Here is a 22,032-nt window from a genome sequence, read left to right on the forward strand (position 1 = left end):
TTGCTTTCTACATCGTAACTCTTCTAAAAATCTTTTAAATTTTTTTACAATGGGTTTAAAAAGAAAACAACATAATAAACAAACATTGTCAATCGAATTACAACAAAAAGTTATGTATATTTTTTCTTAAATAAAGTTAGTATCAGTTCATAGCCCGTAGGAAATAACAAGAAAAGGGTGTTCGGGGGATGAACAAAACTGGTTTCGTTTGCTGTCACTGACCCGATGATTGGTCAAGGTCATACATACACCGAAGATATTACCTTCAGAAAATATATGACTGGATGGTATTTTACCAGTTCGATTGTTATTAACCATTATCTACAATACTTAGGACTTTGAAAGTAAACAAGATGGAAGGCCGAAAACTGATATATGTAGCACGTATGTCATCGAACAGCTCTCTTTCGAAATTATCACTTTGTTGAAGACTTTGATCAGTTATTGAAATTGTTCTGCCGTAACTTTATGGAGACGTACGCTTTTGTAGCGATATTATTCTGCCTGGCAGGTAATTTTTTTCGTTACGATTCGGTGTAATGTGTCATTACGTAGATTCTTATACCGTACGGTAAATATTATATCGATGTATATAACTTATGAGCTGTATAGAAATGTTCAGTGTACTTACTATTGTACGGGAGAAATTGTATAATCTGTAGTCTGTAGTGTGTTTAATTAAGACATTCGATAAGTTCGTGAAGTTAATACAACTTAGCAAGAGATTAACTTATTTTATAAGATAAAATATAAGTTATTGTAATGTATATAATAAAGATTTATATAATTTTATACATTTTTTAAATTTGAATATCCTAAACAGATACGTAAATTAAGTCGATAGTGAGCCCGTTTATGAGGCCTTGCGTATAGCTTCTACTCGAATCAGAGCAATTTCAAAAATATGCGGATATCGAACCTGGAATTTCAATTTTCTGTAGAAAGTCTTTTGATTCTCAGAAAAATTTTATTTTTTAGAAAATTTATCTTTCATTTTGACGATAACAGTGTTGCGATTTTGATAAGTGTATGATTAGTAATAAGTGACTCTGTTTATCTATACAGATCAATAATGTTGCTTCATGTAGGCTATGCAACGAAATACGACATTCAGTAAAGCCTTATTATTAATACAATTATCTGAAGTTTGCCATCTTCGATCTAAATTGTTCTAAATTGCATTAAAATCTAGATCTGTAGCTATTTTCTCAAACTTTTTAAGGCCGCGAACACCATTTTGCTGAGCATTTGCTGTACTCAAAAATCGATAAGCAATTTCATATATACCTTTCTCACGAAACGATAAAGCAATAAACTAATAAAGTGTATTGTGTTGAATAAAATAGTAAACATGGAATTACCTACGAATAATGTTGTACTACATTGGAGTAAATTTGCAATAAAAACTTTAAAATCAATTTTTTTTTGTGATACACTCTGGGGCAAGTTTGTGGAAAACAGGTGTTCGGAAAATATTCCAGTAGTTCTCAATCTGTGTTCCGCGGAACACAGGTTGAGAACCACTGATCTAACCTATATACTACATAATGCACGCTTTCTTCTCTTGAAAATCAATGCTAGTTATGGCCTTCAGTAACTCAACACATAATATTTTTTTTTAGTTAAATTATTAAAATGAAAAGTTTTTTGTAAGTTAATTTAGAATAGCGTTTCAATACGAGGAAACGCGAATCCGTGGTAATGTATTTCCAATGGAAGTCTATTCGTCACGCGATCCCGTTCGGTTTGTACTGAACTTTTTAATTAATTAATGCCGTTTAAATTCAACAACAGTGGACTTTACACTCACAATAGAAAGCAGGACACTGTATAACAGGAAGCAATTATGTAGCCTATGTATAAATCTGTTATTCTTTTCATTAATACGGTAAGATTTTTGTGTAGATAAATCTGTTTAATTCAAACTGGCGTAAACAGGTTCGGTTCTAAGAAATTCGTTCGTAGATAATATTGATGTAAAAGTAAATATTTCATTTATTAAATATAGAAATTAGATTTTATATTTTTATGTAGTTGCAACGAATTGTTAGCGATAAAAACAAATAATATATATATGAATTTCATTCATTCTCGAATTTATTATCGTAGCGTGACGATAATAGACGTAATGTTTTTTTTTATTAAAATGATTTCTACATTCGTGCAGACTTAAAATAGCTCAAGATGTTCCATCAAAACAGGTTAAATATTAAATTAAATTTAAAAAAAAAAATTAAATTTTCATAACTTTTAACGATACATTCCTATTTTATTTAAACAAAAGTTGCAAATTTAATCAAAATTATAGACATAAACAATACTTATCACTAAAACGGACTTTGCTTTAAACACGGGAAAATGATTAAATTTCAGCTTAAAAGTGTATATTTCACTTGATTTCCTTTGACAAATGGCCCGTTTTATATCTTGTTGTTCAGTTTTATGGCGTTGTTGAATAATTAAATCATCATGGATGGTAAATAAAATTGGAGAGAAATAATAATAAAATACAAAACACATGTAGATAACTTTTTCTAAAATATTTTTCCAGTTTTGTAACTTTTAAGTGCAAAAAAAATGATCATATTACATATTAAATATCTTGATATTCAATAATAATCTCCATTCTTGCTAAAATATTTATATATTAAATGATAGAAACAGGTTTAATTGTAAATAGAAGAGGGTCAATTGTTTCAATAGCTTGATTTTATATACATTTTTGAAAGCTGTACATAAACACTATTAAAATAAAATTCATTTTGATATAATTTATGTAATTTGTTAAAGTTTTCTGAATATTATAAACTATGTAATGATGATGTATATGTTTTTTTTAATGTTTAATTTACTGTAAATGAGCTGATTGCAATTAATTCAAAAGAATAAATGTTATTAAATTTTATTTACAGGTTGGTTGTCTGCTTTACCATCACCAGGTAAATTCTTTCTTATTTAAAATCTAAACTAATTATTTTATAAGAAATACGAATGAATTGTTAATTAGGTAATTTTAATCTTAAAAATATCATTATAAAATGATTAAAAATATAAAAAATGAGAATCAGCAGTTTGGAGATCAAGGTTTAATTTCAAGGTTTTTAGAAGGTCACTGTTTAATTTTAATAAATTTATTTAAAATCTCAAACAAGTCCAAAGTTATTTATAAATATTTTAAATAATAAAGTAATAATAATAATAATTTTTTTCAAATATAAGATTTTTTGTTATGTAATTGTCTAGAATTCTACAGAAGTCTCTGTTTTTATTTATGAATAAAATTGTAAAGATTTGATCTTCATCCAATAAAATATAGATTACAAGTGATTTTCATTCACTTTTTATGTTATTTAGGGCATAAGTTTAGACAGTTGACTAAAATTATGTTTAATATTTTTGCATAATATCTTACATTTGATGACCCTCAGTGGCAAAACTGCAACTTGCAAGCCTCGTATGGCTCTTCTAGACCCTTACGGTGGTTCCCATATATTTAATTATAATAATTAAATATATGGGAATATGTATTTATTATATTAAGTACTGTTTCAGTAAAGAATGTGGTTCTCGTATTTCTGATAGGCCATATATGGCTCCTATCGTGAAAGGTTTGGCTAGTCGTGACATACACCATCACGGTGGTGCACTCAAAGTAGGCCAATGGGCCCTGGCACCACCCAAAATAAAAGGAAAAGAAACAGTAGTGAATTTTCCAAAAATATTTTCCTAATTAAAATTTATTTTATTATTTATATTGTGTCTTGCGTTCTGTTTCTATATTACTTATGAATTATCGGTCATGTAAGGTGAGAATTTTATTGAATATGCATTAATATTTTTTTTATCTGTTCGAATCGGTTCCCCCGAGATTAAATCTCGAGCGTGCCACTAAACCATCATAATGTTTTTTAGCCAAATAAAGTGATATAAGTCACATGAATATAAAAGATATATATCATATATCAAAGTAATAAATTTAGAACTTGTTTACATTGAGTAAGAGTTTCTCTAGTACTTTTAAGCAAGCCCATTGTTAGGAGATACACAAGTTAATGAAGCATCCAATAAAGCAGAATTTTCTTATTATTTGAATAAATTAAGGAATTTTGTTCACTTTTCAACTACTTTTAATTACAAAAGAAAATTTAAACTGAAAAGAATAAATATTTGAAGGCTTTAAATAATTATTTTATCATCTTTCAGTTGTTTGATAAGAAGATTCAATTATTTAAATAAATAACCTTTTATTAAAACAATTAACAACTGCATACAATTAACATTCAGTAAATAATTTTAAGATGTTGATTATTTGTTTTGGATAATTGTTTTTATTCACACAGTTACATCCATTCTAGAAAAACTTATTTTGTATGCATATTTAATTTAAATTATAAAAATAGAAAATTTTAAAATATTTACCAATGAAAATAATTATAAGGAAACAGTTTTTAAAATAAAATAATTAAAACAATAAATACCAAAATCAAATAAAAAAATTCAAGTTCCAGATCATATATTTTAATTGTGTTATTTGATTTTTGTTACCAGCAAAAGTATATTATATTTTTTCAAACCTATACATGTCATTTTGATTGGCTGAATGGAGTAATACCCAAAAATTTTAAAATGTGAGAAAAGTCAACTCCGATTGAATGAAGAATACACAAATTCAAAATTTTCCTGCAGATTTTTGATAGTTTTTATGGCAGAAACTTTCAGAAGCCCAGGCAACATCATGTCCGTTTGATTCACGAATTATTTTTGTTTCTTTTTTACTTGTTTTTAATGTGTTTGACATAATTTTCAACATAAATTTTTCTACATTATTTTTATAATATAATTCAAAGTTTTAAAACTTTTCATAGATTTTAGTTTACAAAATATAATTTTATACTAATTCTATATATTGTATAAGTATTAAATTTAAAAAAAAATTGTTTTTAATAAATTTTTATATTTAGCAGCTCGACAACCGTACGAACAAGATGTTACTTATCATTATCAATATGAATTTCAACTAAATCTCAATGATAACACAAATCAAAGTACTTCTACGGGAAGAAGTGTGGGTTATAAAGTTACAGCAAATGCATTAATATCAAATGTGTGGCAGAGCAATGAAAATCCTGAAGAACTTTTACTTAAATTAGAGGTAATTTATACTTTTATCTCATAATCTTTCAGTTAGAAAACAAAATACCGTTTCAAATTTAATCTTTTATTGTATTGATATAATGAAAAATAATTGATTACTGGGATCAATTTATTTATTCAGATTTACTAGCTAAATGTTAGTTAAAGTAATAACAAAATGTTATATTTATTTTATATGAGATATATGAGGGTTGGAATTTTAATAGTTAGAAAATTGCATTTATTCAATATATACAGTTTATTCTGGATATCTGTTATTTACATTCCTTCAATATAATTTCCTCTCATCTATACGACCAAATCCATAATTTTGGAATCTTTCAATGCCATCAGCAAGCTTAGTTTAATTGACACTGTTACTATGTGGCCTGTTGCAAATAGAATTTCTCTTGATTTAAAGAATTACCTGAAAATTGCACCCTTCATTTTGCAAAAAAGATTTAAGTTATATGGACTGATTTCAGAAGAGTGTGGAGGATAGGTTTGCCAGATTCCCTTATATACAGGATTGTCCCCTTTTTTAAGAAATGTCCTGATATCCTGGCAAATTTTGTCCGTATTTAGCAAAAGAAATGACAAATTATAATTTTTTAAGTCATTTTATACAAAATAAGAAATAAATAACATTTTAACCAAATTGGATATCCTTCAATCCTCATATATCAAAAGGAAAACTATGATAAAAATTATTTATTTAAGAATTTTAAGCTTTAGTATTCGAAAATATATTATATATAGAATAACAAATGAAATGATATTGGATTTAAATTTCTAACAAATATAAAAATATAATATACATTAAAAAATTATTTATTTTTGATGCATATTGAACAAAAGGTTTAGCAGAAAGAAAATTTAAAAACTATTTAAATTTTTAGATTAACAAACCCAAGCTTCATGTTTCAACAATACATTCAATGCCAATGAAACTTCAGTCTCACATGTCTAAATTGGACCAAATGTCAGATAAACCTATTTATATACATTGGATTTCTGGACATATTAAATCTGTATATGAATCTGTTGAAACTGTTTCTATTTCTAATTTAAAAAAAGGAATTGCTAGTCTTTTTCAAATTCAACTAAAGTCAAAGAATTCTACAGAGGTATGAATTTTTTAATTATTAATATTATTTTTAACAGCATACACATTTAGATGATTTGATAATTATACCCACCTATTATATTATATATATATATATATATATATATATATATATATATATATATATTAATTTTTATTAATAAAAAATCATTAGAATTTAATTTAAAATATTTATTAAATAGTGTATTTTTTGTTTCGCTAGTTAGACGCTTCTGGATACTGTATCGTATATTACTATCCACAGAAAAATCATGTAAAAAAAGTTAAAAAAAATTGCCGGCATTCTACAAAAACGAAACAATTTCGACATCCAAATCAGGTAAAATGAAATTTACTTGCTTTTTGTTTATTTTAAAGCAACCTGAAAGATTTAAATATAATTTTTATTCCCTACAGATTCAAAACCTAGCATTACAGCATGATAATGAGATTGGGTATGAATTAGTTAAAAATTATTATGTTGTGAAAACAGCTCTTGGAAATGAAAAAGTGAAAATATATTTAAATGTCTGGAAAAATACATCAGTAATTATATTATCGCAGTACGTACACAAATTTTATTATCGATATTCAATTTTTATGAAGAAATCTGCTAGGGTTAATGTTACCTATGGTTCCAAGATGGCGGCTCGTCTCTGATTCCAGCAAATAGAAGAAGGGAAACAGTGGGGACGCACGTTCTAACCAAACCTAACCTAACCTATTCTAATAATTTTGTTGGTAATAATTATGGTAATTTATTAGAATAGGTAGGTTAGGTTAGAACGTGCGTCCCCACTGTTTCCTTTCTTCTATTTGCTGGAATCAGAGACGAGCTGCCATCTTGGAACCATAGGTAACATTAACCTCTGCTAGATTGTCATAAAATTTTCTCAAACTAGATCAAAGCTCACTCTTAAACAAGAAACACAAAATAACAACAAAGTGAAAGCTTTCAATGTAGATAAAGCAATATATCTTTTATCAAAAGGTAATTTTAATATAAAAATATTTTACTTAATTTAAAAAATATAATAATATAAATAAATTTTTAATTATATTTTTAGCTGCTCATACTCAATTTATTAAAGGCACATTACTTACGGAACCTGATAATCAAATCTGCATAGAAAACTGTAAATCTGTGAGTAAATAAAGTGCTTAATAATTATTTTTTAAATTTAAAACATGTAATTTTTAAATATTTTATATTATTGCTTTTTAGTTACAAAATGTTCTCAAAGAATATCAACACTATTTAATACAAGACAATTTAGCTTCACTTAAATCAACAGTTGCATTTTTAAAAGTTCTTGAACAATTTCGAACTGTTTCTACTAAAGATATAACAGATGCATTGAAAAATACTAAATATAAACAAATACTGTAAGTATATTTTTTAAATTTTTGTAGATACTATGATTACACAAGAACAAATAAGTGAATATTTTAGTCATCCACACTTAAATATGACTTGTTATGGGTCAAAAACGTTAGTGTTCATGAAGCATCTGTTAGACTGGATGTTGCTTTTCAGAGATTAGGAAAAACTGGTTAGACTCGCGTAACTGGTTATATAACAAAGGAACAATTATTACACAAAAGATAACACCGACTTGACTCGCGGAAGGTTGGCACTGAAAAGGGGATAGTAAAATGAGGTCACATCACCATCACCAACGGCTCCCCAAGGGGTCAACAGTGCCACCAACCTTTTATTATGTCATGGAAAAATGTTTACAAAACATCATTGTAACACAATGCATTGTACGCATCAATGTCATATAATATTTAACAATGACGTCAATCGTTGATTCCAATAGCATCATCCACTGTTAAAAGTGTGTTGATTAATTCAGCAGAGTTGTGTCCTCCTGCCATTATTGTCAAACATATAGGCTATGCATATTATTTTTGTGTGCATATATATATAAAAAATGAGAAGAACAAAGAAAATTGGGTGGTAGAGAGAGTGTCTAGAAGGAACAAAGATACTGAAAAGTTTTGTAAATTTAAAGGTCCGAAAAAAAAGCATGCTGAACTTAGATCCAGTGGCGTAGCTAGGATTCTCCGGGCCCGGTGCGGAGCCAGATTTGTGGGCCCCGAAAAAATTTTTTGGGTCTTTTTTTCGTGATTTTGGGGCTCCCACGGGCCTATCGTTTTCCAGGAGCCCGGTGCGAACCGCACCTACCGCACCCCCTAGCTACACCACTGCTTAGATCAGTTAAGATTACTCTGCTAACAGAGTATAAGAATTTTCGAGGGGAAGAAATATAGGCTCCAATACTTTTTGGATAATGCTTTTTATCTAAATTTTATTTCATCATAATTAAATTTTTTTAAATATATAAAAATAATTTTATTTATTGTTTGTTCTAGACCTCAGCTAATTGATGTTTTAGCAGCAAGCCAAATAGAGCAGTCAGTCAAAATTGCTAGAGATACAATGAGCTATTCTAAAGAAGAAGATTTACCAGAAAGATTTTTACTTAGTCTTTCAACTGCATCCCATCCAAGTCATAATTTATTGAATGATCTCTTGGTATGAATAACCAAAAGTAAATATTTATATATATATATATGTATTTTAAAGTTTCTTATGGTATATTAATATTGTATTTTATTATTAGCTTGCTTAATTTGTAATAATTTAAACAGAATTACCTAAAATATTATACCATAAATTTCAAATTTTTGTATTAAGGAACAAATAATTTATTTTGAAAATGATTTGAGTAATTTTTTTTTTTTTAGGAATTTTCAAAAACTAAATTTAAAAATGATAAATTAAAGACTTCAGCATTAATGGCACTGGGTGCACTAACAAAATCATTTTGTAAAATGCACAAAAATAATGGAGATAAGGTAAAGAAATATTATAGTTAACTGATTTATTACTTTTGATATATTGCCAAATAATTAAATTTTAAACATTTTAGCAATTACTAGACATAATTTAAACATAATGCACAACATATTAGTTTCTGATATTCACTATTCCAATAAAAATTTGAAATAAAAAATATTTAACTTAATATTAATCAATCATTAATTTATCATGTTTTATTTAACTATATTAATTTATTTTTAAACTAGCTAGTACAAGAAATTCAAGATTTTCTTACAAAGAAATTACAAGAGTGCAATGATGAAAATTGTGCATTGATGTATCTCCATGCTTTAAAAAATGCAGCACTGCCAAATACTATACCAATTCTTTTGAGATATGTTATGAGAAATAGTAAAGCTTCTTCAGTAGCCATGATGGCTATAAAAGCTGCTGCTGAAGATCACATTTTGAATGATGAAGTAAGATTTTTCATTTATATTCAGAGTATCGTTAAAAAAGAATATGTCACACATGTAATAGCTTTTGTTTTAAAATCAGAAAATCTAATTTCATTTGAATAAAATATTTTAATGATTTTATTGTCTTTAAAAAAACCCTAATGTATTTTATAAATATTGCATGCCCCAATAGCAATTCGAGTATTTTTCTGCCAATTCCCCATCCCTGCTAGTTACCCTTTACGATGTTACTCTGCGGTACTTAGTGTTGCAGAAAAGTTTCAATCTCTCTGCTCTTCAGCTTTTGCAGTGTACAATAGTATCAAGAAATGTAAGTGAACCTTACATTTTTACAGAAACGTAAGGTTCTAAACAGTGCCATAACTAGGCGGTGCCCAGGCACAGGGCGCAGATTCAGGGGGGTGTGGAAATAACCTGAACCAAATTTTGGGTCATAGTTTTGGGGCGTAATTACAGATACTTGCACCGGGCACATAAAAGGCTAGTTACGGCACTGGTTCTAAAAGTAAGAAGTTGAAAAGCAATGAGATTAAGGCTCTTCTGCAGTGCTTAGCAGTCCTACAGAGCAGCATCTGAAGAGATAGCTGATCTGAATTTTAACTTCTATCAATGAAACAATGCATTTGAAAGGCTATGTTTATAACACATTTTTGGATTCTCTAGGTTTCTAGAGCACACTGTAAAAATATTGCCTCTTTCCCACAGAACACCTTATATATATTATATATATAAGGTGTTCATAATAAAAATATATTTTTATTATGTAGTACAGTATATGCAAATCAGATCAAACAATAAAAAAAATAGATATACCTTAATATTTTTTTGAAACAATATTTTGTGTATTATTTAAAATGAAGTATTCTGATTTCAAAACAATTTATCATATATGAATTGATCTTGATCTGTAATAATTATTTAAATATATATCCATTAAAAATAATTTGTTTTGTATCACATTTATTTAAAACTTTTTCTTTTGTTAGAATAAGTTGCTGCTAAAGAAAATCTATCATCAGTTATGGAAATACCAAGACAGCACAACTCGTATCATTGCTGCTGAACTTCTTATTAAAGGGAACACAGGAAAGAGTGATTTAGAGGAATTACTTTTATCTTTAGCAAATCAAGATAATCCCGAATTATCGACATTTATTCATGCAAAATTAGAAGAAATTAGGGAAAATAATCACACTTTAAGGTAAAATTAAAATGTATTTTTAATATACTCTTTTTTACATTTAAAATCATACTTTCTTAATCTTATTTTCTTAGTATTATCTTATCCACATCAATGTTCTTCCAAAGATAGTTTTAACTAACTGCTAAAAATTTCCACCAACCAGTTAAAAAATATAGCTTTCAAATTACAATACACAACACTGGGAAATATGTAATAATGAACACAGAACCAATACAGCATTCGTATTTTATTTATTTGTACGCTGAACCCCCATGCTCTTGAATTTCGAGTTCCATTTTTAATATTAACAATGATACACTACTTTCAACTTTTCACTACTGTCTTCTGTTTATATGACCATTCAGAGGACACTTCTCAGCCCACTATCACTCTGATATTCTAATCATTTGCATGTCATACCTTCCTTTTCATTTCCTGTTATTTCCATGATTGTTCCATGGTGTTGCAATTTTTACAAACATGAGTGTATATGTAAATTGATATAATATATAATTGAGGTTTAGTTTTAAATATTGATTAATAATTTAACAATTTAATTTTTTACAGAAATTTATTGAATGAAATTTTGAAGAATTCTACAATAAATAATTATTATAATATTGCACAGAAAGGATCATCTGCAGCTTTTAAAAGACTAATTGCAGGTTAGTTTTCTTGAAAACAAAATATTTTCTTTTCCATTTTATTTTCAGGAATAATACAAAGGTATTCTTTTCAAACTGAATTATGATTTTGTAAATTATTATTACAGATTGAGAGAAAAATGGGCTCCATATTTTCATTGTAAATTCTACATAAATGTTAAAATCAATACATTTTTATTAGAGAAATTATATGTATAATTGATATTAGGAAATTGTATAAACAAAAAGTTAGATTTAAACATTTATGTTAAAAATTATTGCATTATTAATTAATTGCTGTTATTGCTTTAAATCTTCTCAGAAATCAAACAGATTTTATCATATTCTTATTCAAGTTAATCACTAAGACACCATTAAAACAAATAAAATTAAAAAACATTCCGAACATAAAAATTCATGTAAAACTTACTTTATTGGAGTAACTATTAATAAATTTTGTATTCCTTATCACTTTTGGGTTGACAAAGCCCATCTTTTGTGTTTGTGCAAGTGTTCACAAAATTTAAAATTTTTGAGTACATCCGAACAAATTAATTCTCGACACAAAAATTTAAAGTTCTCAGAACTGAAATTCAAACTTTTTCAATGCATCCAATTCTAAGGAGATACTCATAGTTCAAAGCAGACAGTCTTCCAATGTCTCTTGTCAAAGCTCTCTAACAAGATTCAAAAATTTATTTAAAACATAAATTCTTGACAATCTTCATTATTTATTTTACAAGCCATACCAAGCCTTCAAATTAAATAAATTTATAAATAAAATTAAGAGCAGAACCTTAAAACCTATCTCTTTTTCAATCATTATACATCTGTTTCTTCTTACCATGTAAGAACCATCTCCATGCTACCGGCATACCTTCCAAACCTCTGCTATTGCTTTTAACGACTTCACTTTGTAAATTCTTCTAAATCTACATTTTCTTGGTATATTATGTATTATATTCTTCCTCGTCATATCTTTTATCAGGGCCAGCTTGATGGGTGAGATGATGTGAGCTGACTGACTCAAGCAGCAAAAGCTGCAAGTTTCCATTGAGCTGGCACTGTCTTTCGTGATCTTAGCATCTCACTTTATGATAACTTCCTTTCTAAATCTCTTGACTTAGCATTGCATAGTTCTTTATTCTGTTCTGACATCCATTCTAAGTTCTTCCAATCCAGTCCATAGTATCCTAATATTTCCTGTGTATAACTTTTGCTTTCTGTTATCTTCCATTATGTTTTTAAGGCTGACTGTAGACACCAGCAGAGCAAGCATCTACTTGGGTCAGTAGCACAGTACATTTTCAGGGTGATATTTCACAAAACATAATTAAGAAATTACAATTAAGATTTAAAAAATTGCATTTTGTGTTTAAAATAATTGATATACTATTTTTCTTATCCAATTTTTAAAAGTAAGGAGGCAGCAAATAAAACTGTTTTGCTTGGGATGGCAAAAACATCTAGATTGGTCTGGATAACTCCTCAACAGACTGAAAAGTGTATAACTTTTGAAAATAATTCTCCTTCCTGTAGTCTTCTCTAATTATATGTAAAAGTGTTTGCTCCACTCAGCTACACAAGACAAAATGGCTAACTTCTCATTCTCTCTTCCAAATTTCTCCAACATGAAATTTACTAATAGTTACTCCAAAAAATAAGCTTTTCATGAATTCAAAACAAAATTTTTAGATGATGTTTTATCATTTTTAAATAGAAATTAGATAGATATTTTTGTTTTCCTTAATTTACCCTTTCCATGCGGAAAACCTTTAGCATTAAGTAAATAGGTGGAATTCGTTATGCGGCGCATTTTTGCGTTTTTGGGTAATTTTTTGAATCGCGATATTTCGCTTCAATATCGCGCTATATTCAATCTGTTTTTCGTGTTTGATTAAAAACATATTACAGTTTACGATTGTATAATTTTTAGTTTTACACATATTTAAAATAATATGAAGTTTACGAGCAAATTTGAAGGTTACGAACAAAAAAAAAAAATTAATTTACAGAGAATCGCTGAACTTTGTACATCTGTTAGATAGAAACATCTGTCCTCTATTAAACAAAACAAACCGCAGCTTTCTACCTAGAGCGGGGGAGAAGTTATTGCCATTATTCACACTATGTCTCTAATTACTTAGCTGGGATAGTCGATTGTTATGATTAGTCAGCTGTACGACTGTGTCAGTCGTAGAGCTTTGCTCTTACTTTTGTAAAATAATTAAATGTATTCAAAATATATATGAATTCATTTGACAAAAATTTTAAAGCCAAATTAACAGTGCGAACACCTTCCATAGATTTACTATAGGAAGGTGGAGTTTTCCGGGAATATTTATCGCTAGATAGTTTTAAAAACCTATTTACTAGCCTAAATATTGTCGAATTAGCTAATTTAATGTCTAAGTGCATTAAATTAGTTAATTAGAATTAAAAATCGATTTAAAAAGCGAATTTACAGTGATTGTTTACATTTTACTTCGAAGGTTGGAGGCGGGGCTTTTCGCGGCAGTTTTTTCGTTTCATAAGTCTGTGATTAGTTAAAGTAACGTCAACAAAGACAGAAGAGACAATAAAACTGTAGAAGGAGTTTTCCTTTGATTGTTTTCAGCCAACTGTGTAGTTAACTGCGAAGATTTACTGTAGAATAGTAGGGGATGTATTTACCAAAATATTTATGGCCCAGGGGTGGTAACAAAACGTTTATTGGCTTAAACAAAGTCAATCGACATACAGAAGAGCGAATCAAAGCTAAGATCTCTGGAAAACTCGAATATAGCGCAAATTAATCGAATTTTTTAATTGTTACCGATCGGTAAGTTTCGCATCACCGATAAACGAAGAAGTCACGTGATACACACCGATCGGTAGCTAACCGCATGGAAAGGGTTAAGCAAAACAAACTAAAATTATCCATGCCTAATACTCTGAGAGACCAAATTAAAATCCATCTCAGGTCCTTAGGAATTTTTCTAAGTGATCTGGTCTGGAAATATCTGGATGCTAATCTTGAATCATGTGAGTAACCACACAAGTATTGAGAATATCACATGGCATTCACTGAATGAGTTTGTGACATGATACTCTGAGTATATTTGTTGCATTCACATAACTTGAGACTAGGCATCCTGGTCTGAAAAATTTCCTAAATATATCAGGTTCATCCTTCACTAGGTGACCATCCCATTGTGGATTTAGTCAAATCTTTAATGGGCCTGATATGAAAGTCTTCCTAGTGCCCACGAAAAGTGATATCAGAATATATTGCAATAGATTTATTATATACTGTTAAATTAAGTCTCATTATATATGTCAAACTCTTATTTAAAAGTATTAAATGAAGGAGGTAATTTAATTTCTGTGGTGTAAAAAATTAATAAATTTCAAAATTTATGATTGATACTTAAGAATGTAATTAAATTACAAATGATGAAATATATATTTTAAAATTTTAGTTGGGGATACGGCAAATTTTACATTTGGCGTCAATATGGAAATGATACCAGGAGGTATGTTAAAGAGAAGTACATTTGATTTAATTTTAAGCACTTATGAAGAAGAATTAAAACTTCTTAGCGTAAGTAACTTTGTAATTGTATAAATATTGTGTGAATTACACTGTAGCAAATTTAATGACGGTTCTTAATTCTACTAGATTGGATTATTTACTAATGGATTTGGAAGTAATTCTGATGATAATGCAGATATTCCAGTAGAAGATGAAACAGCTGGAATGGAATTAAATATATTTGGAGTCAATCTTCGTCCTTTCACATTTTTTACTGGTAGAGGAGAATTAATGTCACACGTATGGTCTGGCACTGCAAGTGAACAGACTCCTATAATTCAGGTAATTACAATACTTAATAATGATCTTCAAAACACTTTACAAATATTTTATATAAAACATATATTTCTATTAAATGTTTATTATAAATGATTAGTAAATTGAATTGACTAATCAAACAAAGAGTGATAAATTTAAATTCTCAGTCTAAAATATAAATTATGTGGTCTTTTCAATATACCAATAGCTGAACATTAATTAGTTGCAGAGCCTTTCTAAGCTCATCTAAGTATAGGGCCTCATGTAAATGCACAGATATGAAATCCATGCATTCACATGTTTATCAAGTATATCATGACTTCAAACCTCACTTCACAGATTGAATCATAAAGTTACTTCACAGAGTCTTTTCATAAAAATTGTCTAAGCACATTAAGCATCACAATAGTGGTACATAAAATATCACACTGGACCATGGTCCTTTTTACCAACAAAATAGAACAAATATGATGGTTATTTAATAGTACATTGAAATTTAGAAAATTGATTAAACTATATTATATGGATTTGGGACTATCTGCTAATTACATGTACAAATTTCATTCACTTTTGACCCCTTTCTCCCTGTTTTGTATTGTGATATACTTTTAATGAACCTCTTTCCTTTAATGATTGCAAAGTTCTGTAAATATTTTCTGAGTTTCTTCACTGGTAAGTACGCTTACAAGAACAAATTTGTATGTCATTAATACCATTAAAATAAATCCCTGCAGACAAATGTTCTTTTCTCAACCCTTAAACTGTACACTAGTGGATGGCCCATTCAAATGTAATTTGTAAAAAGTATAATATTTACTTTAATTGTCTAGTATCAAAATTGTTATAACAAATAGAAGTTTTATATGTTAACAGTTTTGAAAAAAAACGTGTTTTGCTAACCTTTATTATAAAGATTAGCAAAACACGTTAAGAATATAAAAATTTGTGATACTGTAGAATAAAAATTTAAAAATTTCTTAATCATTTTCTTTTAGGGAAATTATTTATTTATGGATTCATCTGAATTATTTGGTCTTCAGAATGGATTATTAATTGATATAAATTTAAAAGGAGTTCTTTCACTTGATTTATCAGGTTCTATTCAGATCTCATTATGGAATAAGAATGCTCATTCAGTACTTTTAGTCAAGTAAGTTTTATTATAATAATATAAAATTAAATTTAAGAGAAAAATGTATTTTATTTTAAATACAATAATTACGTAATACATAAAATCACTTCAAATTTTGTAGTGCATCTGTCTTGATGATTCAGTCAGTTCAAGTGGATACGTCTTATGCCAAAAGTCGTATAGATTATACAATGGGAGGAGAATCTTTATTAGATATTACGACTAATTTAGATTTCTATGAAAAACCATCGAAATTATGCATTCAAGTTCAACAACCACATTCTACTTTCAGGTAAAAGGTTTTAAAGAATTAATACAAAATATTTTATAAAAGATAACATAAAATTCTAACAATTTAAGATAAAATTTTAATTTATTTTCTATTATATTACTAAGAAATTGTAAAATTAAAAAAAAAAATGATATTGAAATCCTTTATTAAATATTCAAAAGACTAATAATTTTTAAGTAAAGTTTTCCCAATAGAATTTACATATTTTTCCATTTAATTTCATCCCCCTCCATTAATATTAAATTCCATTGGGAACACATGAATGAATTAATTACATATTGATCTTCAGATAAATCAAAGATCATTAATTATTCATTTTATAGCATTTTAGAAAGTTTATTCCATTTAATAATTGCATATATTATTTTGTTAATATTTTATGTATTTCCATTAGATAAATATAATATATATATAGATTATAATTTACATTATAACTTTCATAAGAGAAAATAATGTTTTTAGGCAAAACATCCGGAAGATGGAGAGCGTACCAGGCAGTCAACATCTCATAAGGACATTAAGAAAGAAGATATTTTACATTCCCGGAAAATCATTTGCTTTGCACAAAAAGAATTATTTAGCATGTGCAGCTATGTTAGAGTCTTAAATATGTAAATAATTATATTAAATGAAAAATAATTTATTTTTGAAATATGTTGTTATAAATAAAGGCCAGTGTTTGTCATTATAAGCATCTTGTCGTGGAAACTATTACATCTCTTTAATCTTATCACTTCAAATGATTCAAAGAATGATAAAAAGACTATATAAAAACTCATGGTTACATAAAATATTAAACTTCATAAATACATGGTAATTCAATAAAAAAAAATTAAAAGTCAAATTCCTAGCAAAAGTTTTTCAGTAGTCTGTGACCAAAATGGCTTATAAATTTGTATTTTTTCTGCTGAATCTACATATAATTATACCAAATAAAAATAAATAGGTAATTGGTCCAAAAGACAGTATTCCTTTAACACAAAGAAAGGAAGTTATGAAATTTATAAGTATTTTTGGTCTACTTTTCTTAGCTTTTCCTTCAGATAGTGCAACTTGAGTAGAAGTCGACAAATGTGCTTGTCCTGAAAAGAAAAAGTGATTTAAAATGTGGCATTTTCTGCTATATTCATCAGGTTTATAATCTGTTTTCAAAAACTTTTTTAAAAAAAAACTCTAAAAACATAACGTTAATATCTTCATAGAAAGTACAGTAATTAAAAAATATCTCCTAAACGGTCAATGAAAGTTAATCTTGTATTTATAATGGGACTGTAAAAATTAGTTGTGGAAAGTCTTAAACAATCTAGGCTTTTACTTAGGGCACTTTCGGGAGTCTCGGACATACACAAATATATGTTTGTGGATAAGCAGTTTTAGTCCAAAATTCCAATAGCTAGAATCCTTAGTTTCATACTATCAAGTATATCATAAATACTGGCTTTACAAATTTTATAATATTAATAATATAAGGGGTCTTTGCAAGTTCATTCTCACTTATAGCCTTACATAATTTGAAATTGTCACAAATTTTAATTGCAGTGAAATAAGAAGGCTGGTGCAATAGGTGCATAGGATGTTCCTATGAGGAAGCTTCAAAATGGAAGCTTCCTCATAGGAACAGAGGAAGCTTCAAAATGGAAGTACAAAAAAAACTTGTCAATGGCGTTATAGTTTCCTGATTGAAACTTCATTGAAAAAATACAGAAAATGGGAATAATAAGTAAAAATTGACTATAAAATGATGTGGTGTAAAATTATTATAAGAATGTGACAAATGTTTACATCAAAATAATGTTTGGTGGCTTTTAATTCTAGAAAAAATAATTATCCGTAAATATTATTTCAAAAATATTCAAATTGCATCCTGGATAATTTAATCTTTTAAATATTTATATTTTTCACAAAAGATTATTTTTTCAAATGTATTAACATATAAAGAAAGTAAAAAATTTTGTACTGTATACATTCTTTCATATAATAATAATAATAAAGTATTATTATTCCATTGTTTTAAAATCTAATACACCCAACTTCCTTTTTGCTAGGCATCAATTTTGTACAAATTGAATATCTTCCTTGTCTTCTTTGCTATAGAATCCAAACTTCTCTTAGACGAAATATACGTTTCAAGGAAATTTCCTCCATGAAAGAAAAATCTTTACTTTTCAAAATTGGATAATTGTTTTGCTTACAGTTGAATGTCTTTTTGAAAGTGGAATATTTATTTTTCTTTTAAAAGCAATCTCTGTATTCAAATTTAATGGATCCACAGCAAGCTATACGGAATTCTTACCTGACGATGATGTTTGTTTTGAAAATGTAGACTGGTATTACTATATTCTGTTTCCCCACAAGCGATTCTAGGAGAATGGCATTGGTCTTTTTTTGATACTTCTTTATCATCCGTCCATTTCCATTCATCTTTCGATTGCTTCACCTCTATTTCTAGAGCCTGTAGAATATTTTTGATATTAATTTCTTGCTTAAAAAATTCGAATATCATAGTTTCCTCCCAGTTGAACCAAAGTTCACACAAATAATTCTTATTTATTTACTCGCCAAAGTTAGATTTAGCGCAAAATGAAAGTTTCGGTTCACCTGTTGGTCTTTTCCTTCTCCTCCTCCTCCTGAATTGACTCGGTGATATCGTGACTTTGATTCCTGGAAGAGACTGGTGCTATTTAAATCCGTATCCATTAAATCAACCCGAATTAAAGTTACGTGCCTACTTACGGTCTTATTGGAAATTTTAAATGGTGTGTATCGGGTGGTCCACTGACATTCTGAAAATAAAGAAAATTTCATGGCGATCCGTTTTGTGGTTTCGACAGAAAATATAAATAAAAATCTCACTAGAGCAAAATAAGTTCGCATTTTTCGTTCGGAGTTCGAGTTCTCGTTGCAGGCGATGCTTTTCTGCTGTCAGTTTGCAATTCTCTTCGGCCAGAAACACCAAATAGCGATCTCTAGCCTAAAAGTTAAACAATAAAACTTAGATGAATCAATAAAATTGCGCGATTAGACTTTAAATAGCGAGAGCACCAACTCTTATAATCAGATCCTTATCTCTTGTCAAATGCTGGTTTGGTTCTTCAGAAGAATGCCGATGTGAGTGGCAAAGAATGGAAGTAAGGGAGTTTTCCATTAGGATCTAAAACAAAAAGAAAAATTTTAAATATATATTATTATTAATTGGTTTTCTAAACTTTTTCTCTGTGGGTACTATAAGAGGGCCTTTTTATTAAAAGCCAACCCATTATAGGTCGGAAGTTCATATATAGTTAATCGGGGCTTTCTGCCCATAAGATTTCCGGATCTGATCCGGATTTCATCTATCTAACTCCGTTCTCGAAATTAAGGAAAGACAGTCAGACAACGGACGGCCGTGTGGATTTATAGGTCTACAATTTTTTCAATTGCAGCCCAATCAGCCAAAAAAACGTTTTCGAACTACCATGGGCCTTCTTCGGTTGGAATTCAAACTTAAAAAAGATCGAAAAGAACATTCGAAAAACATACTAAACGTAACGGAAATATGGGAAAAGAACGTTCTAAATCAATAGAACATTTATTACATGGAACACATAAATGAAAAGTTAAGTAAATATTCCATATAAATTTATATAGAACAAAATTCAATGGTATAAAAATAACAATCAACAATAATCGAAGGACCACATCGCCTCCCCCTTTCTAGTGCGGACGTCCTTTATGGACAGTCCATAAAGAAATATTCTACACATTTTGTCTGTTCAAAATCGGCAAATAAGGCTCCCTAAGACGAAGAGTGACTCCGTACAAGCTGTCATTGACACTTATTGTATTTCCAGTGTAATTCCAACACTGAAGATAATTACATACTGTTAAATACTGTACGGCGCGTTCGCAATGTTATCATTTAAAAACGTCGAACCTATGCAGAAGAAAGTATTCTCTTTAACATTATCCTAACACGGTAAAGATATACATCAACTAATTTAAATATATTAAAAATAACATTTTTAAAATCCACTCACAGCTTTCCGTTTTCACAAATTAGAACAACGGTCATTTCTAGAATAACGGTTTTCGAAGTTTTAAAATTAACTACTGAAAATGAATATTGTTTTTTTGTATATATTTTTCTTAATTGATAAAGTTTTAAAAAGTTAATTTATATGAAAATATATCCTATTATCCTGTTAATTAAAACTTTTATCGTTAATTTCCTAAAGCCCTCTGGTGACCACGAACTAGTTATTGATAATTAATGTTTAGGAATCTTCAACAGGGCTAACAAGTTAACCCGGTCTTGCATCCATGCCTGCTCCACTGTGAAACACCCTACGACCATTGAGCCGTCATCAGCGAACAATCAACGAGATGCCAGGGTGGTAGCGGCAAGTCCCAAAAACATAGCGTTATTGGCTTAGCCCGAAGGCTAAGCTAGGGCAAAGCATATAGCCAGAGACCTCGATCAGAGGTAAGGTGCGGAAGTTTTCCAGGCCCTAGAACCTGTGAAACAGACCGTTTACAGGTTTGTTTGTTTAGTTATGGCAATGCAACACTTGGGCAATCTGCCTAGAGGGGATGCCTTGCGAGAGCTCTTTTTTTAAAGAGCTGGCTTCTATTTAGGCGTTACAGACGTGATGAAAACCCGGAAAACTCCCCATGGCCAGTCCGTCCGAGCGAGGCGCGAACCCACGACCGAACTCCCACAATTGATAATTCGATCTTACACGATTAGGCAGAGTGAGAGGCATGTTTTACCATTTTTTAAGAATATGGGTATACATTTCCGACACTCAACTTTATATCTCTACCTGCTGGAAAAAACGATTTATGCGACATATTCTGGGACTAAATATTTTTCGCCTAATCTCCCCGCCTTGAATACTTCACGTAGAAATTTTGGTGTCATTCTGCTTATTCGTTGAAACTACAGAATGCTTTAAATAGACACTCTTTAATTGCCACCACCTTGTACACGGAAGCAATGGGGTAATGCACACGTGTGAGACTCCCGAAATGTCCCGGAACTCCACTAAATTCGTTAATATTTATTACATTTTTCATATAAAAGGAACAAATAATAATAATAATAATAATGAGAAAGAATACCTTTACTCACAAACATGACAAAAGACTAGACAATGCAAGTCCCAAGATATTAGGATCAACTATCTCCGTTTGGGATAGAATTAAATGTCGATTTTGATGCATCCCAAAGTTGAGATCTCTCTACACTTATTCAGTACCGGTCACACCCACATACAATTCTCACGATTCCCAATCCATTTATAAAGCTTATACAGTAGAACCTCGCTTAACGAGCATAATTCTTTCCAAAGTTACTCGTAATGCAAAACAATTTTTCCCATAGAAATTAATGTAAAATACGATAATGCGTTCCACGCCGAAAA

At 29.0% G+C, this 22,032-nt stretch overlaps 2 protein-coding genes across 3 annotated transcripts; one reads left to right on the top strand and one right to left on the bottom strand.

The window, feature by feature from the left end:
- Positions 1-285: 285 nt before the first annotated feature.
- Positions 286-17,331, top strand: LOC136984995 (microsomal triglyceride transfer protein-like). 2 transcript variants are annotated; one of them, XM_067282157.1, is made up of 19 exons: positions 286-511; positions 2,913-2,939; positions 4,962-5,152; positions 6,033-6,260; positions 6,462-6,578; positions 6,656-6,801; positions 7,141-7,229; positions 7,306-7,382; positions 7,464-7,624; positions 8,618-8,780; positions 8,993-9,103; positions 9,335-9,547; positions 10,534-10,748; positions 11,298-11,395; positions 14,836-14,957; positions 15,036-15,230; positions 16,202-16,356; positions 16,460-16,630; positions 17,093-17,331. In XM_067282157.1, the coding sequence occupies exons 1-19, from the start codon at positions 469-471 to the stop codon at positions 17,235-17,237; spliced, it is 2,667 nt and encodes an 888-aa protein (XP_067138258.1). In that variant the 5' UTR covers positions 286-468; the 3' UTR covers positions 17,238-17,331. The 2 variants fall into 2 exon arrangements, with proteins under 2 accessions (XP_067138258.1, XP_067138259.1); XM_067282158.1 differs by having other exon boundaries at positions 4,965-5,152.
- A 227-nt stretch (positions 17,332-17,558) lies between these two features.
- On the bottom strand, positions 17,559-20,127 carry LOC136984998 (uncharacterized). The gene is made up of 7 exons (XM_067282160.1): positions 20,085-20,127; positions 19,677-19,781; positions 19,484-19,601; positions 19,364-19,413; positions 19,229-19,291; positions 18,924-19,082; positions 17,559-17,712 (listed from the first exon to the last, which is right to left on the bottom strand). The coding sequence occupies exons 1-7, from the start codon at positions 20,085-20,087 to the stop codon at positions 17,632-17,634; spliced, it is 579 nt and encodes a 192-aa protein (XP_067138261.1). The 5' UTR covers positions 20,088-20,127; the 3' UTR covers positions 17,559-17,631.
- Between the last annotated feature and the right edge of the window lie 1,905 nt (positions 20,128-22,032).

Source organism: Centruroides vittatus, unplaced genomic scaffold, assembly GCF_030686945.1.
Source record: "Centruroides vittatus isolate TY-2023 unplaced genomic scaffold, ASM3068694v2 contig_941, whole genome shotgun sequence".
In the NCBI taxonomy this organism is placed as follows: Eukaryota; Metazoa; Arthropoda; class Arachnida; order Scorpiones; family Buthidae; genus Centruroides; species Centruroides vittatus.

What these genes read in the sequence shown, in the direction of transcription:
- LOC136984995 (XM_067282157.1), top strand. Translation starts at nt 469, where the DNA reads ATGGAGACGTACGCTTTTGTAGCGATATTATTCTGCCTGGCAG. An exon ending in GATATTATTCTGCCTGGCAG is followed by an intron (nt 512 to 2,912) that starts GTAATTTTTTTC and finishes TTTTATTTACAG; the next exon opens with GTTGGTTGTCTGCTTTACCA. An exon ending in TTTTAAAAGACTAATTGCAG is followed by an intron (nt 11,396 to 14,835) that starts GTTAGTTTTCTT and finishes TTAAAATTTTAG; the next exon opens with TTGGGGATACGGCAAATTTT.
- LOC136984998 (XM_067282160.1), bottom strand. An exon ending in ATAAGGATCTGATTATAAGA is followed by an intron (nt 19,602 to 19,676) that starts GTTGGTGCTCTC and finishes TTTAACTTTTAG; the next exon opens with GCTAGAGATCGCTATTTGGT. An exon ending in TTAAAATTTCCAATAAGACC is followed by an intron (nt 19,292 to 19,363) that starts GTAAGTAGGCAC and finishes AGTCTCTTCCAG; the next exon opens with GAATCAAAGTCACGATATCA.